The following is a 17448-nucleotide window of genomic DNA, read 5'->3' on the forward strand; positions in this document are numbered from 1 at the left end:
CCTGTGGGGAATTGGAGTGTGGGAAACTGGTGCTATGATGCTTTGTGCGTAACGAATGCTCTGTTCTCTGATCCAGAAAGCTTGTATTTCCTACCAGAATATAAACATAAACATAAATATAAGTATCATTATGAATATGAATGTAAATGTAAATATACACACATATATACAAATGTTATGTGTGTATATATATAATATGTATATTATATATATAATATACATTTACAGTTGGCCCTTGAACGATGTGGGGGTTGGGGACACTGACATAGAAAATCCATGTATAACTTCTGACTCCCCAAAAACTTCACTACTCATAGCCTACTGTTAACTGGAAGCCTAATCAATAACATAAACAGTCAAGTAACACATATTTTGTATGTGTATTATATACTGTAGTCTTACAATAAAGTGAGCTAGAGAAAAGAAAATGTTATTAAGAAAATCATAAGGGGGCACCTGGGTGCTCAGTCGGTTAAGGGTCTGACTCTTGGTTTCAGCTCAGGTCATGATCTCGGGGTCATGGGATTGAGCCCCATGTCGGGCTCCATGCTCAGCACAGAGTCTGCTTGAGATTCTTTCCCTCTCCTTCTCCCTCCCCCTCTACTCCTTCCTCTCCTCTCTCTTTTTCTCAAATAAATCAATAAAATATTTTTAAAAATCATAAAGAAAATACATTTACAGTACCCTATTGTATTTATTGAAAAAAACTCACATATAAGTGGACACACGCAGTTCAAACCCATGTTGTTCAAGGGTCAACTGTATATAAAAAACAACATTATATATAAAACAGCATCCCCCTTCTGTGGCGGTAGCCTTAAGTGGTTTTTTTTTTTAGATTTTTATTCATTTATTTGATGCAGGAAGGGGCAGAGGGAGAAGCAGATCCCCCACTGAGCAGAGAGCCTGATACGTGACTCAATTCTGGGACTCCAGGATCACGACCTGAGCCGAAGGCAGTTGCTTAACCAACTGAGCCACCCAGGGGCCCCTTTTTTCATTTTTTTTTTTAAAGCCTTAAGTTTTCTATAATCATTCCATGTGGATTACAACTCGAAAAACTCTTAATTTTAACTTTTCCTCGAATGTTAGCACCAAGATCACTCCATCTCCAACTCTGGCTTAAGACCTACTGCGTTCACTCTATTATTAAGAATATCTATTTTATTTTTTCTTGTTATAGAGTTTTCTATTTCTGATATGAAGTACAGTAACCGAAGAATCGAGGTAAGATTAGTTTTAGCCTTTTTTTTTTCTTTTTAAGATTTTATTTATTTATTTGACAGAGAGAGACACAGCGAGAGAGGGAACACAAACAGGGGGAGTGGGAGAGGGAGAAGCAGGCTCCCTGCCGAGCAGGGAGCCCGATGCGGGGCTCGATCCCAGGACCCTGGGATCATGACCTGAGCCGAAGGCAGACGCTTAACCATCTGAGCCACTCAGGTGCCCCAGTTTTAGCCTTTCTGACTTAAGATTTAAAACCAAAGAACCTCTTGTTAGAGACAAACTCTATCAAAGAACTCAGAACCAAAATCCTCAGCAACTATAGCTTGGAAAACAACAGCTCACAGATAGTTTATAGAGTCACAAATAACTACTGGGAGAGTTATACTTGCCATGTACATTTCTTTTCTGGGGTGTTTTCTGTTCACTACATAATGAGGTAAGTAACTCTTTTAGACATATTTTAATTTGTCTTCTTTTAACATGTCTAGAAATTAGGTAAACTTTTCCCCCAGTGGTAGAAAGATTTTCCTAGTTGTCTAGTTTGTAAGTATAGTTTTTGGAAAGATTCTTGTGACCCTCTCAGCTGTCGGCCTCTACTCTGTCCCATGAGCCTATGAGAAAGTGCATAGGTACTGCTTAGTGTTGTAAAAAGTTTATTGGCCTTAAAAACAAATAACAGCTGCTACTAGGGAGATGTTTAAGGCCTGGCAGAATCTGTCTTTATTTCTGACGTTACGTTTGATTGAAGAAAATCATCTCTACAATAAAAGTGGGGGATTACACTGCATTTCACTACTTCTAATGCCTAATCTCTAGTATCATCTTCCTTTCCCTTTCTTCTTACACACAGGTGGCAATACAATGACAAACATATAGCTCTCAGTTGCCATGCATGATCCCTGCCTATAAGTATTGTAATATAATTAGGTACCAAATCTGGGAAGAACCACAACAGAAAGTTAGTTTATAGCTTAATGACCATAAAGCTGAATTTATATATTGGGTTACACTGACCTCTAGAGGTTGCTGATAATTAAAACTAACTTGATTTGAAAAGAGTTGAGAGGGCCAAGAAGTAAAAACCATTCAGGGTTGCTAGCTTTCAAGTGTATAGTGTGGCACCTTTATAAGCCCCACCCAACAAAACAATTCAGCAAAATATGAAGGAGTAGTTGTGCTCCAGATACAAATTCTGAGTTAGTCTGTAACCTAATGATCATTGTTAAAGTAACTGTAACAGATTTTTTTTTTTTTTTTTTTAAGAGAGAGAGCAAGAGGGGCGCCTGGGTGGCTCAGTTGTTAAGCGTCTGCCTTCAGCTCAGGTCATGATCCCAGAGTCCTGGGATCGAGCCCTGCATCGGGCTCCCTGCTTGGTGGGAAGCCTGCTTCTCCCTCTCCCACTCCCCCTGCCTGTGTTCCCTCTCTCGTTGTGTCTCTCTCTGTCAAATAAATAAATAAAATCTTAAAAAAAAAAAAAAAGAGAGAGAGAGCAAGAGAGCATGAGCAGGGGCGGGGAGGGGCAGAGGAAGAGGGAGAGAGAGAATCCCAAGCAGACTCCTTGCCCAGTGTAGAGCGCAAAACAGGGCTTGATCTCACAACCCTGAGATCATGACCCGAGCCGAAATCAGGAGTCGTACACTTAATTAACCTTAAGACCGAGACACCCAGGTGCCTCTGTAACAGAAATTTTATGCTGTTCTAAGTGGGTATTTAAAAATATCTTATATCGAGGGCGCCTGGGTGGCTCAGTCGTTGAGCGTCTGCCTTCGGCTCAGGTCATGATCCCAGGGTCCTGGGATCGAGGCCCACATCGGGCTCCCTGCTCTGTGGGAAGCCTGCTTCTCCCTCTCCCATTCCTCCTGCTTGTGTTCCTGCTCTCGCTATCTCTCTCTCTGTCAAATAAATAAATAAAATCTCTAAAAAAAAAAAAATCTTATATCGATTCTACGGAAAGGAAAAGGAAAAGAGAAATAAAATTTCTCATCTTAAAATTTTAATGTTTACCTGGGGCGCCTGAGTGGCTCAGTTGGTTAAGTGTGGGACTCTTGATTTCCGCTCAGGTCATGATCTCAGGCTCCTTGGATGGAGCTGCACATCGGGCTCCACAATCAGCGGGGCATCTATTTCTCTCCCCCTCTCTCTCCCCGCTCACACACTCTCTCTCCCTCCCTAAAATAAATAAATATTTTAAAACAATTTAACGTTTACATTATAGGGCCCTTATTTTATTATAAATACATAAACATGAATCTTTATAGCTATACCAATCTTGGTTTTTATTTTTTATTTATTTTTTTAAAAAGATCTTATTTTTAAGTAATCTGTACACCCAACATGGGGTTTGAACTCACCGCCCCGAGATCAGGAGTCACCTACTCCACTGACTGAACCAACCAGGCACCCCCAACAATCTTGGTTTTTAGAAGTATTGTTTTACCAAAAATCCCAGGCGTGAGCTTTTAGTTTTTAAAATTGGGATCTCTAGTGGACACCTGGGTGGCTCAGTTGGTTAAGCGTCTGCCTTTGGCTCAGGTCATGATCCCAGGATACTGGGATCGAGTCCCACATCAGGCTCCTTGCTCAGCGGGGAGCCTGCTTCTCCCTCTGCCTGCCACTCCCCCGCTTGTGCTCTCTCTCTGTCTCTGACAAATAAATAAATAAAATCTTAAAAAAATAGATAAATAAAATTGGGATCTCTAGGATAGCCTTGTAAAGGCCTCCCTAAATCAAATCTTAGAATCTATCTGGAATGGATGGGGAGATTGGGTAACTGGGTGATGGGCATTAAGGAGGGCAGGTGGTGATGAGCACTGAGTGTTATACGCAACTGATGAATTGTTGAACACTACATCTGAAACTAATGATGTACTATGTGCTGGCTAATTGAATTTAAATAAAAAAAGATAATCTCTCTGGATTACCTTAAACCACTTGATATGATATGCATGTACGTTTCTGCGTTCATTAGCCTTTTCTCTTTTCTTTTAGTTCCCTCTGCCACCATTGTCACTTTTGTCCATGAAACCTGGTGTTCATACAATCCCCCCAAATCACAATGATCCAAAAGAGAGAGAAAGAAATATTCTGAACTTCATATCCTTTGTACCTAAGCTCTCAGAGCCTGGAAGTCGATCTGAGGAGTTTAGACCATCACACAAGCAGCAGGAAGCTCCGTTTAAGGTGTTTGTGGGTCAGACTCTCAGGTCCTCTGATAGCTCCATTTGGTCCAGAAACATGTGCTCGTTTTGGAAGGCTAGCCATCAGAGACAACACATGGAGATGGAGGAGAACAGGAAATCCAAGGAAACAGAAGGAAGCGACAAAATTGTAGTCTCTGACTTTGAAAAGGGACAATCTTTGGGATCCTTTGGAAATTGTGAGGAGAGCAATTTTCCTACAAATCGGGAAGTGGATCTTGACTGCATTGGTCGTGAAATTCGAAAAGCAGAAGAAGAGAATTCTCAACATCTTTCATCAGGAAAGAAAGAGGGTTCATTAGCCAGAAACTGTAAACAAGACTGTGAAGTTGGATGTACCATGCCAATCAAGTTCCAAGAAGCCCAGCATTCAGAAATAATTCTAAGGCAGGATGAAGAGACTAGAAATGATCAGGCTGATTCCAAAAGTTCTTCAGTACAGAAAGGTGAAGCAGTTGAGCCAAATCATATTTTAGAAGAGTGTACTGTACTTAAAAGTTTGTCCAATGTAGTCCCTGATGGCTCTACTGAAGAGCTCCCACAAGGTCATAGAGGCATGGAGACAAACATAAAAATATCAGTAGCAGAGGCCACCAAACCAGAAATGAATGCAATGGTGCCTCTTATCCACATCACTTTCCCTGGACATGGACCTCCCAAGGAACCGGCAATAGCCAAACTGAGCCTCCAAAAAAGAAAGGGCACTCTTCAAAACAACAATAACTTCAACATACTTGCACACCAAGAAAACGACGGGCATAAGATGAAAACCCACAGAAATAAGTTGGAGTCAAAGACCAAGACCAGTAACAGGACACCCCAGAATTTCATGATTTCCATTGCGGGTTCCATTAAGCCTACCATGCATAAAACCAGCAAAAAAACTCAAGTTTTCCCTGCTTTGGGGATTGTTGACCCCAGACTTCGGCAGTCACCCAAGTTTCAAAGGAGAATGCCACAGGTAGAAAAGAAGCAATCAACTTACAGGGCTCTGAAACCTAAAAAGCAATCTTTTCCTTGCATCTGTAAGAATCCAGGAATGAAGAAGTCTCCTGTTCCTCTCTCTGCTCAACCAACAGAGCCAAGACTAAATTATTTAGATCTTAAGTATAGTGACATGTTCAAAGAAATCAATTCAACTGCTAATGGGCCTGGAATCTATGAAATGTTTGGGACTCCTGTTTATTGTCACATGAGAGAGGCTGAACATCAGGAGCACAAATATTACCGAGAGATATGCTCAGCTCCGTCTGGCAGATGTATTACCAATAAATGTCAATCGTCACACAGTGAGAGAAGCAGCAATAGCAGAACAAGATTTTCTCAGAAAAGACCACACATTAAACCTGCAAAGCCTTCGCTTGGCATTAAACAAAAGAGCAAAAGTTTAATTTCTAAAGAAAAGGGTTACAAGGCCGTAGGTAGCAACTTACAAGACATTGAAAATGGTGATGATATTTCAGATCCAGAGTGGCAGATAAAGTCTTCAGGAAATGACTTTCTCTCTTCCAGTGATGAAGGTCAGCCCATGAACTTGGCTCTGGTTCAGAAGCGGTCCACTGCACAGAATGGATTCCTTCCTGTTACAGGTTTGTCCACTGTTGAAGAAGTCTCTGTGGAAGAGTCTGCTAATGAAGTAGACATTTCTAACAATCAAATACTTGCCACAAGCCTCAGAGATCTGCATAAACTTGAAGAACTACATCACCAGACCCCATTTGTTCTTTCAGAAAATAGCTGGGCAGTGCCCAGTGAGAAGGGTTCCAATAAGCATGTACTGCAAGAAAAGCAGAATACAGCATCTCTTGGTAAAATAAATGCCAACCAAATTTTGACTAACGATATAGGGTTCGAAAGTGTTTTAGATAAGTCTGAAACACCTACGAGTTTCTCTTTCCAAGAGAAACAACAGAGTGCATCTTCCCAAGCATATCAACATTGGGCACATTCTTTGGATCATGATAGTTTAGCTAATGAGTCAATTACATATCACACATTTGGACAAACTTTAAATGATGCAAATTCAATTTCGCAAGAAATTCTAGATTCTGTGAAGAATGAAGAATTGACAGATGAACTATTAGGATGCCTAGCTGCAGAACTATTAGCTCTTGATGAGAGAGATAACACCTCTTATCAAATAATGGCAAATGAAACAGATCCTGAAAACCTAAATCCTGTCTTCAGTAGGAGAGGAAAAACCACGCCAGAATTGGGCGGAGAGACGACAAATGTTAAAATACAGGTTGGTATAATTAGAATCAGTGATTCATTGAGGCAGGAACCTCAGAGTCTGGTTCAAACTCCTTATTTTCAAATAAGGAATCAGAAATCCTAACCAACTCAGTAGTTTTGTCAAGGTCTCACTATTTGGTTGCAAGTTTGGAATCCAGATCCCCTGACTGTCAGGCTAAGATGTTTCCTTTTTCTTTTTTAATTAATTAATTAATTTAAAATTAACATATAATGTATTATTTGTTTCAGGGGTACAGGTCTGTGATTCATCAGTCTTACACAATTCACAGCACTCACCATAGTACATACCCTCCCCAATGTCCATCACCCAGCCACCCCATCCCTCCCACCCCCTCCACTCCAGCAACCCTCAGTTTGTTTCCTGAGATTAAGAGTCTCTTATGGTTTGTCTCCCTCTCTGGTTTTGTCTTGTTTCATTTTCCCCTCCCTTCCCCTATGATCCATTGTTTTGTTTCTCAAATTCCTCATATCAGTGAGATCATAAGATACTTGTCTTTCTCTGATTGACTTCTCTTAGCATAATACCCTCTAGTTCCATCCACATCGTTGCAAATGACAAGATTTCATATTTTTGATGGCTGCATAATATTCCATATTGTGTGTGTGTGTGTGTGTGTGTGTGTACCACATCCTCCATTCATCTGTCGATGGACATCTAGGCTCTTTCCATAGTTTGGCTATTGTGGACATTGCTTCTACAAACATTGGGGTGCATGTGCCCCTTCGGATCACTACATTTGTATCTTTGGGGTAAATACCCAGTAGTGCAATTGCTGGATCATAGGGTAGCTCTATTTTCAACTTTTTGAGGAACCTCCATACAGTTTTCCAGAGTGGCTGCACCAGCTTGCATTCCCACCAACAGTGTAGGAGGGTTCCCCTTTCTCCGCATCCTCGCCAACAGGCTGAGATGTTTTCATTACACCGCCTTACTTCTGGAATTCAGCTAGCCTGACACTGCAATGACATCACTTTAGGTACATTAATATAGCAAAACTATTTATTTAAAGTAGGTCAATATTTTATTCAGTGAAGATGTTTTCCATCAGCAAATAGCGGAGAGATAATCGTGGGTAAAACACTGCTCTAGGTATATGTGAGACAGAAGGAAATGCACAAGTAGCTCACCAGCTGATTCCAAAACAGGTACGAAGGCATGAAATACGAAAACTTTAACACGGAAATATTATTGGTGCCTACTGTGTTTCTGGCGCTGGGCTAAGAACTAGAGACATGATGGGGTACAAGATTTAGCCATTGCTCTCAAGGAAAATAAGCAACAATCATGAAAAATTAAAAAAAAAATTGTTTGGCATGGGCGTAGGAATGGGGAAGAAGAATATCAACAGATCCATTGGGTTTTGTTTTGTCTGTTTCAATTCTCACTGGATTACATGAGCCTCGTGTTCTACTCAAATTTTAAAGACAGAAATGGTAGGTTTATCTGAAATATTTATTGAGCACTGACTCAGGCTATATCACACTATCTCAGGATCAGGAACAATTATTTTAGTCAGTCGATCAAAGTATACACAAGGCAAATAGTTATATCATAGCTAGGTTTATTGAGAACTTACCATGTAGGAGCGAGGTATGTTACATTGTCTTCTTTATATGCTTCATAACACTCTATGACATAACAAGTCCCCATCTGGAAGATGAGAAAATTGAGGCTTAGAAAGTTAACATAGTCAGTGAGTGGTGGGACCAGGCATTCTGCTTCCAGCCCACACTCTTATCACTGCAGCGTGAGATTATTTCTTGTCCTGAAACACCAGCTCTGCCCTCATGGTGAATTTGGTTTCTGTTGGGGGTAGGTAGTGATTCAGGGAGGCCTCCAGGCTTGGGTAAGAAACGGGGATATGTGTGTGCACACCTGTGTGTCTGAGATGAGTCTACCACTCTGCCATTTTAATTTTTTTTAAAGATTTATTTGAGATTGAGAGAGAGAGAGAGCGCGCGAGCGCATGTACATGCACATGCGTGCAGGGGGTGGGGCAGAGGGAGAGAATCTTTAAGCAGACTCCCTGCTGAGCCCAGAGTCTGACTTGGGGCTTGATGTCAAGAGATCATGACCCATAAGATCATAACCTGAGCCAAAACCAAGAGTCAATCGCTCCACCGATTAAGCCACCAAGGCGCCCCACCACTCTGCCATTTTAAATTTAAGCAAAGCTAACAAGCTAGTAAATATCAGCAGCCCGGGGCGCCTGGGTGGCTCAGTCGTTAAGCGTCTGCCTTCGGCTCAGGTCATGATCCCAGGGTCCTGGGATCGAGCCCCGCATCGGGCTCCCTGTTCGGCGGGAAGCCTGCTTCTCCCTCTCCCACTCCCCCTGCTTGTGTTCCTGCTCTCACTATCTCTCTGTCAAATAAATAAAATCTTAAAAAAAAAAAAAAAAATAGCAGCCCATAACCCCATCCTGTACTGGTGGAGTCAAAACTGACTTTTTGCAGCCTTTTCCTTCCCAAGCAGTCCTTAAGTTTAGTTTGGATAGAAACATGAAAGGATGGGGAGGAGGTACCCAGATGGCCTTTTCATTCCTGAGGAAGGTACACTTGCAAGGCAGTCTTGATCATAATGGCCTTCACCATGCATCTGCGTCACCATCATTTATTTTTAAGAACTTGTGGAGGAGATCAAAACAAAGCATTTTTGGCCCTGATCAACCAGTTGGAAAACATGGTCTAAGTTCTACAGAGATTCTTGTTCCCTGACTTCTAGAGCAGGGCTTCTCAAAGCTTACTGTGAATGCAAATCACTTGGGGATCATGTTAAAATGTAGACACTGATTCAGTATGTCTGGGGCCTGAGATTCTGCATGTCTAACAAGCTCCCATGTGATGTTGATTCACCTGTCTGCAGATTCTCCTTGGAGGAGCAAAGGTCTAGAGGACAAGGATCGTCATTCTATTGCAGCTGGTCTTGACCACACTTCAGTGTTGTGGCTGTGCGTGAGGAAGAGAGAGTGTGTGTGTGTGTATTTGTGTATGAATGTGTGTATGTATATAGGCTTATGCATATATGTGTGTGTTTGAGTGTATGTTTGTGTCGTGGAAATAACTGAAGAACAGACAAAAGCTATTCAGAGCTTGCTCTAGCAAGAGTCAGCCACTAACATTTGTGTTTGGCAGAGACTCAAAGGCAGGCAGAGGAGGGGGAAACCTTCTTGGAGGGAGAGAAGGGCAGCTTTCAGTATGCTCTGATTGGAGGCTCTTGGCAGGGGGAGACTGGAGGTGGGCTAACAAGCAGCATCCTATATGACTAATTACGGGTGCATATTTGGCTTTCTCTAGTTGGTCCCGAGTTAGAAGAAAGGAAGACTCTACTTTCCAGCCATCTTCTCCATCCCAATGACTCAGAGTTTAATGGTGACTTTTCCTTTTGTCTCATTGTCCCAGAGGTGTAGTAGTGGGTTTAGGATATTCAACAAGGAGGAGAAATTTCTCAACCCAAATGAAAAGAAGACATTTTCTGAAAATAGTTCAAAGTATGAAGAATGTATCCTGTGGACAAAGGGCGAGATCCTTGGGAAGGGAGCCTATGGTACAGTAAGTTAAATGGGAAACATGATGAAACCCCAAATCCCCACTCCTTCTTGACCCACCCTTTCCTTCCTAATCCTCTCGTGCCCTCCCCACGCTGTAAACTCTTTGACTTGGAACTTTTTCAATTGGAAGTAATAGGAAACCCAACCCAAACTGGCCTGGGGGAAAGGATGTTCACTGGTTCATGTAACTGAAAGGTCTGGAATAGGTGTGGCTCTGGACATAGCTGATTTCAGGGGTCAAACAATGTCACTAGGGTCTGGCCTCTCTGTATGTCTCCTAATGGGTCTCATTCTCAGGGTCTATGTGGTGGGGCAATGGCCAATGTATTTCTAACCTCTCATTCTCCTGGGTCCAAGTCCAGTGGGAGAGATGTCTCATGGCTCAACAGCTCAGGATGTTACCAGAAGTTGGGAGAACCATTGTTGAGTGGCAAAAACAAAAAAATGTTCCTTACAGTTTTTGAATTGCATCAGAGACCATCTAATTCCTAGCACATTAGATAGTATTTACATAGATTGGTAAAAAGAAGACCGATCCCCAGATAAGACAGGTTATTTTTCAGCTGGGGACATATCAGCAAGAAGCTGGAAAGACATGAAACCACTGAAGACACATGATGGGGTCACTGCCAAATTACCCCAGGACCTGCGTTCCTCTCTCTCCTTGGAGCTTTAGCACTGAAATAGGCGTTTCACTTATTTGGTGAGGAGTTTTCCCAGTGTAGTCATGTAGATATCTGTGAGGTAAGAATTATCACCTCCATTTTATAGATGAGAAAAACTGAGGTCAAAAAGATTATACAACTTACCCGAAGTTACATACCTGGGGAATGGTGAGGCCAGGATTCTAACCAATCCAGGCCACTTGACTCCAAGCCAATATGATATCCATTCACCATGCTACTCATCCCCATTTTGGCCTCACTGAAACATTGAATTTGCTTAGGTACTTTGCATTTAGGTAGGGATGTGTCAACTTAGAAGAATACAAGGGTTTGGGAGGAGAAGGGAAAGACGAGCGTCACCTGAGGCATTTTGTGAACAGGTTATATAATTTAAATTTAATAATAAGGTTTGCTTCTAGGTATATTGTGGTCTTACTAGCCAAGGACAGCTAATAGCTGTAAAACAGGTGGCTTTGGATACTTCTGATAAATTAGCTACCGAAAAAGAATACCGGAAACTGCAGGAAGAAGTAGATTTGCTCAAAGCACTGAAACATGTCAACATTGTGGCCTATTTGGGGACATGCTTGGAAGAGAATATTGTAAACATTTTCATGGAGTTTGTCCCTGGTGGCTCAATCTCTAGTATTATAAACCGTTTTGGGCCATTGCCTGAGATGGTGTTCTGTAAATATACAAGACAAATTCTGCAAGGTGTTGCTTATCTCCATGAGAACTGTGTGGTGCATCGAGATATCAAAGGAAATAATGTCATGCTTATGCCAACCGGAATAATAAAGCTAATTGACTTCGGCTGTGCCAAGCGTTTGGCCTGGGCTGGCTTAAATGGCACCCACAGTGACATGCTCAAGTCCATGCATGGGACTCCATACTGGATGGCCCCGGAAGTCATCAATGAGTCTGGCTACGGAAGGAAGTCAGACATCTGGAGCATTGGCTGCACCGTGTTTGAGATGGCCACAGGGAAGCCTCCACTGGCTTCAATGGACAGGATGGCAGCCATGTTTTACATTGGACCACACCGAGGGCTGATGCCTCCGTTACCAGAACACTTCTCGGAAAACGCAGCGGACTTTGTGCGCGTGTGCCTAACCAGGTAGGAAACTGAACACAGGCGGAGGAGAAATCCGTAGGGAGTCCAAGATTGCTGACATTTCCCCTGCAGCTTATGGCCCACAAAAAAATCAAGCAGGGAGTGATTTTGTACTGGAAGGAATCATGGTTAACCACATTGGGTGATTGTGCTCCTCATTGCATCGGGGTAGGGAGGGTAATGCCTCAAGTAGCAAGTGTCTCAATTAAATGTCTTATCAGGGACAGACAAATCAATGGGTGTGTGAACATTGCTAAAGATCTACTTATTTATGAGTGGGACGTCTTCCGAGGGACTGGTCATGGTGCAATGATATTACCTGTGCTTAGGTTCCCCTTTCCTGAGCTGCCTTTCCTCTCAAGGAACCGGTGTTCCCACCTCCTTCCTCTTTTTTTTTTTTTTTAATTTATTTATTTGAGAGAGAGAGAATGAGAGACAGAGAGCATGAGAGGGAGGAGGGTCAGAGGGAGAAGCAGACCCCCTGCCGAGCAGGGAGCCCGATGCGGGACTCGATCCCGGGACTCCAGGATCATGACCTGAGCTGAAGGCAGTCGCTTAAACCGACTGAGCCACCCAGGCGCCCCTCCCACCTCCTTCCTAAAACCGGCTCTCAGGAAAGTATGTGAGAAAGTCATTCATATTGAGGGATTGATATGAATTGACTGATTGATGACTGACAGATTTAATGTGTCGGTCCCCCCAGAGACGCTGGCATCCAAAATGAGGGGAAACATTTGAGCCTTGGAGCCAAAGGAACAAATCTCTAATTGAAGCATTTTATGCATCAAATGTGGGGAATAATTGGGGAAGCAGAAAAGTAGCAGAAAGTTGTCTGTTTTTTCCTGTTCTGATGCTCCCTAGTATCTATGGAATAAAATGTTGGGTAAAATGTTAGAAGGGACCTTAGAGATTACCCACTTGTGTGGTTTTCAAACTTTTCTTAGCCAGGCATTCTCTGCTCGTATGAATTTCTTTGCTTTTATTTTTTTTAAATAGACTCATGCCTAGCATGGAGCCCAGTGTGGGGTTTGAACTCACAACCCTGAGATCAAGACCTGAGCTGCGATCAAGAGTCAGAATCTTAACTAAGCCACCAGGCACCCCTCATACGAAATTTTAATTCAAAGAATAAAACATAAGAGCAGAGAGATGGCTCTGGTTAAAGTATGTGTGTATGTGCGTATGTATATGGTGAGGGAGAGCTGAAGTGTAGGGTGGGGTGCCGGAGCCCACCCGCCTGGCCTCTATCCACACCTAGGAGGCTCAACATTTAGTTGTACATGCAGGACGAGGAAGGCTGTCTTGCTTTCAAAGAAGTGTGCATTCTTTTTCCTCGATGAAAAATTCTAGTGCTCCAGCTTTAAGCAAGCATACATGGCAAACTCCAATTCCCGGAATGGGTTCATTTTTTTCTTTCTTAATGAATCTCAAAACCCACAGTTCTCCCTGCCTGCTGACCAATGTGCCTCTCTCTTTCAGACTCTGTCTCTCTTTGCCATCATGTGTACCATTGTCCTGGTTGATTTCAGGGGATTGCTCAGGACGAGGCAGGAACACATACTCCATGCTCCAGTTCTGGGCATCCTCAGATGTAGACACCATAGGCGTTCCAGTGTGGATTTTGTGGACAGAGCCCCAGGCACAGAGCTGCCCCTTGTTCCCCGCAAAAAACCTCACACGAGAGACATAAAGGTGTTAGAAACATCATATGAACCACTACTAGTTTTGGAATTGGTCTTAGCTCTTAAGACTACTATAGTTGCTCTGTTCTGAATTGAACAATTATCTATTATTGATCCACAGAAACTACATGCTATTTTCATTTTTCTTTTGAGTTATCATTATTCATACACACACACACACACACAGAGCTTTAAAGAGAAAGGGTGAAATCTTTTTTATGGCTCTCCTTTTGAAACATTGCTTCATGAACAAGCAATACACAACTCATACCATTAATGATAAATTAATAGGGTTGTTGTGAGAGTTAATGTAAATTGCTTAGCAGAGTATGGGGCACATAATTAGGGCTCCATAGTTATTAAATGTTTGGGAGAATACTAATACATCTGACCTAATTAGCATCATATACAAGCATAAAATTACCTCTTGAAATTCTATGGCAAAGACCCTAAGGACTCTAGAATCTTGCCTTATGACGATATTCCTTGGAGGTGTGGATAGTCAGAAATAAAGTGGGGGGGAGGCACTGCTAAAGATTCAGAAGTACAGATGACTAGGTGTTGACCAGAACAAGGACTGAATAGATCAGAAATGAACTTTGGGGAGCAATAGGATGTGTGAGTGGGGGTACTCCTACGGGCAGGTTGAAAATCTGGGAAGGGGTGCCTGGGTGGCTCAGTGGGTTAAGCATCTGCCTTCGGCTCAGGTCATGATCCCAGGGTACTGGGATCGAGCCCCACGTCGGGCTCCCTGCTCAGCGGGGAGCCTGCTGCTCCCTCTGCCTGTGGCTCCCCCTGCTTGTGCTCTCTCTGCCAAATAAATAAATAAATAAAATCTTAAAACAAAAAGAAAGTTCTGGGAAGTCAGGCCAAGGCAGTTAGCTTTGTTGCAATAGGCAGCGAAGAGCAGGGGACTGTAAAGAATTTGGGGCAGATCAGGCTGTAAAGAAACTGGCCTTTGGGAAAGCAAGTCGGATGGCAGTGCATCGAAGGACTTCACACGGAGCTGCTTGAGACTAGAAGGCCAAGCAGGAATCCACAGCTTGGACTTGGATGGTGGTGGAAGCAGTGGGACTATAAAGAGAAGGGTTCCAAAACATTCCAGAGGAAGGTGAATCAGGACTTGGTGATGGGGCATGATGGGACTGCATGGTTTTGAGTATGGATAATGGAAGAAATAATAGAAAGTTGTGAAAGAGGAGCAGGGGAGGGAATTGAAGAGGGCCCACCATTTAAGGAAATTTTCGAAGCTATGGGATTGGAGCTCAGGAAAGCAAATGAGATTGGAGGTCCATCTTTAGAAATCCGAAGGTTGGTAGCTATAGTCATGAACAACTTAAGGGGGCTGAGGAAAATTTTATTGAAAATGCTCAGGGGAGAAGTAACAACAGACATAACATCAAGTCTAGCACGTGGCTGAAGGAAAGGAGGGAGGGAGGGAGGGGAGTTGTCCCAAGGCCGGAGAAGAACCAAGAAAAGTTTCCTCCAAGTCTATGCAGAGATCGTTTTGAAAGGAGGGGGTAGTGAATGCTTCAAATGCTACTGTAGAGATGACAAGGAGGATGAACTCATTACATTTGGTAATGAGAGGATCATGGTTAATTTTACGAGGGCAATTTCTATAGAGAGGAATGGGCCAAAGGGTAAGGTTTGGGATAATGAATGTTGGAAAAAAAAAAAGTCAATGGGTTTGGCTATGTTAAGGAAAGAATTTTTGGAGAGGAGAGATTTCTGCGTATTTTGAAGACAGGAGAAAGGGCTTCCAAAAGTGGAGGTTTTATTTCAAAATAATTTATGGTCACTGTATCTTTATGTCCATTTTCATCTGGGCTATCCTGGTAGTTATCCCCTGCACCTCTCCCCATCCCCCCACTGCCTCCATTCCCTGCCACCCAAATTATCAAAAGATAGCCAATTCAGGCAAAATAATGTCTTTGGAATAGGTCATTGCAGATAACTATTGACTGGTTCACGGCTTCATTGTTCACTGTTTATTGGCAAAATTTTAATTTGAGGAAAAATAACCTAAACCAAAATAGTACTAAGTGTATAACTGTCTCCCATTACTTTATGCTCACCCAAGAGTGCCCCAAATGGGATTATTTCAATTAATCACCAAAACACATTTAAATGTCTACATCTTTTAGTTTTTATTTTATATATTTTTAAAGATTTTATTTATTTGACAGAGACACAGCGAGAGAGGGAACACAAGCAGGGGGAGTGGGAGAGGGAGAAGCAGGCTTCCCGCTGAGCAGGGAGCCCGATGCGGGGCTCGATCCCAGGACCCTGGGATCACGACCTGAGCCGAAGGCAGACGCCTAACGACTGAGCCACCCAGGCGCCCCTACATCTTTCATTTTTTAAAAGATTTTATTTGAGAGAGAGAGAGAGAGAGGGAGTGCACAAGTAGGGGGGGCGGGGAGGAGCAGAGGACAAGGGAGAAGCAGGTTCCCTGCTGAGCGCAGGGCCTAACATGGGGCTCGAAGATCATGACCTGAGCTGAAAGTGGTCGCTTAACCGAATGAACCACCCAGGTGCCCCTTCTTAAAGGCTTTTTTAAAAAAAGATCTTAGATTTTATTTTGAGAAAGAGAGAGAGAGAGAGAGGGAGAAAAGAGTGGGGGAAGGGGCAGAGGGAGAGAGAGAATCTCAACCAGACTCCTCACTCAGCGCAGAGCCCAACACAGGGCTCGATCTCATGACCCTGAGAACATAACCTGAGCCAAAATCAAGAGTCAGATGCTTAACCAACTGAGCCACCCCCTTAAAGGATTTTCAGTTCTGGATTCCAGTGCCTCTAAGTTTTAAAAGTAAATTTAATGCTAGTTAAAAGTGCATTAAATTGTACATCTACAAGTGTGGGTCTTACTGTATAAATTACACCCCAAACTGAACAAAAGTACAATGGGAAAGTAGGGCCTAGTTTTTAATAATAGTGACTACTTTTTGAACTATCACTATGTGCCAGACACTGTTCAACACTTGTATATACATTATTTCTCTCAAGGAGTTAGGTGTTATTGTTATCCCCATTTTACTGATGAGAAGAGTTTAGGTCACTGACCTAATAAGCTCACACAGCTAAAGGCTTAAGTGTGGACTCAAATCTGTTTGGCCAAGATTGTACATCCATTTTTATTTTAAAATTTTTTAAAGATTTATTTATTTTAGAGGGTGCACGCACATAAGCAGGGGTGGGGGAGGGGCAGAGGGAGAGGGAGAGGGAAAGAGAGAATCTTTAAGCAGACTTCCCACTAAGTGCCGAGTCTGACGTGGGGCTTGATCCCAGGACTGAGATCATGACCTGAGCCGAAATCAAGTCGGTCACTTAACCGACTGAACCACCCAAGTGCCCCTGTACTTCCGTTTTTAAAGTTGGCATTTTGAGTCAAGTAGATCCAGTTGGGAGGCACTAATGGGGTGCTGTTTCTAAATTGTTTTTCCCTTCTTAGGGACCAGCATGAGCGACCTTCTGCCACCCAGCTCCTGAAGCACTCCTTCTTGGTAAGAAGTCACTGAATGTACATCCACTTTTCTCTCCAGTTCCTTTATAGGCACTGTGATTGCTTCATTGTGGGAATGATGGTTAAGGGACCTTTGTTTTCCTACTACTGAGTCAACTCAACCCAATTTAACCAGATCCTGCAGTGTCGCTAACTAGTAATTTTGCTACGTATTAGCCTCCTCAAGCTTCAGGCATGGTTACACATGTATATGAGAACATTTTCTTCAACATAACAACAAAAAACCTATTCCA

The 17448-nt window shown here is 42.7% G+C and overlaps 1 protein-coding gene across 1 annotated transcript in view; it reads left to right on the top strand.

The window, feature by feature from the left end:
• Window positions 1-17210, top strand: part of MAP3K19 (mitogen-activated protein kinase kinase kinase 19) — a 64997-nt gene extending 47787 nt beyond the window's left edge. Inside the window, exons 10-14 of the mRNA XM_035006545.1 lie at window positions 1184-1227; window positions 4216-6669; window positions 10080-10229; window positions 11313-12010; window positions 17144-17210. Of these exons, the coding sequence (XP_034862436.1) occupies window positions 1184-1227; window positions 4216-6669; window positions 10080-10229; window positions 11313-12010; window positions 17144-17210 (3413 nt within the window). The remainder of the gene's footprint in view (window positions 1-1183; window positions 1228-4215; window positions 6670-10079; window positions 10230-11312; window positions 12011-17143) is intronic.
• Window positions 17211-17448: the final 238 nt, after the last annotated feature.

The sequence above is a fragment of the Mirounga leonina genome, unplaced genomic scaffold, assembly GCF_011800145.1.
Source record: "Mirounga leonina isolate KUSES-001 unplaced genomic scaffold, KU_Mleo_1.0 Mir_151, whole genome shotgun sequence".
Taxonomy (NCBI): domain Eukaryota; kingdom Metazoa; phylum Chordata; class Mammalia; order Carnivora; family Phocidae; genus Mirounga; species Mirounga leonina.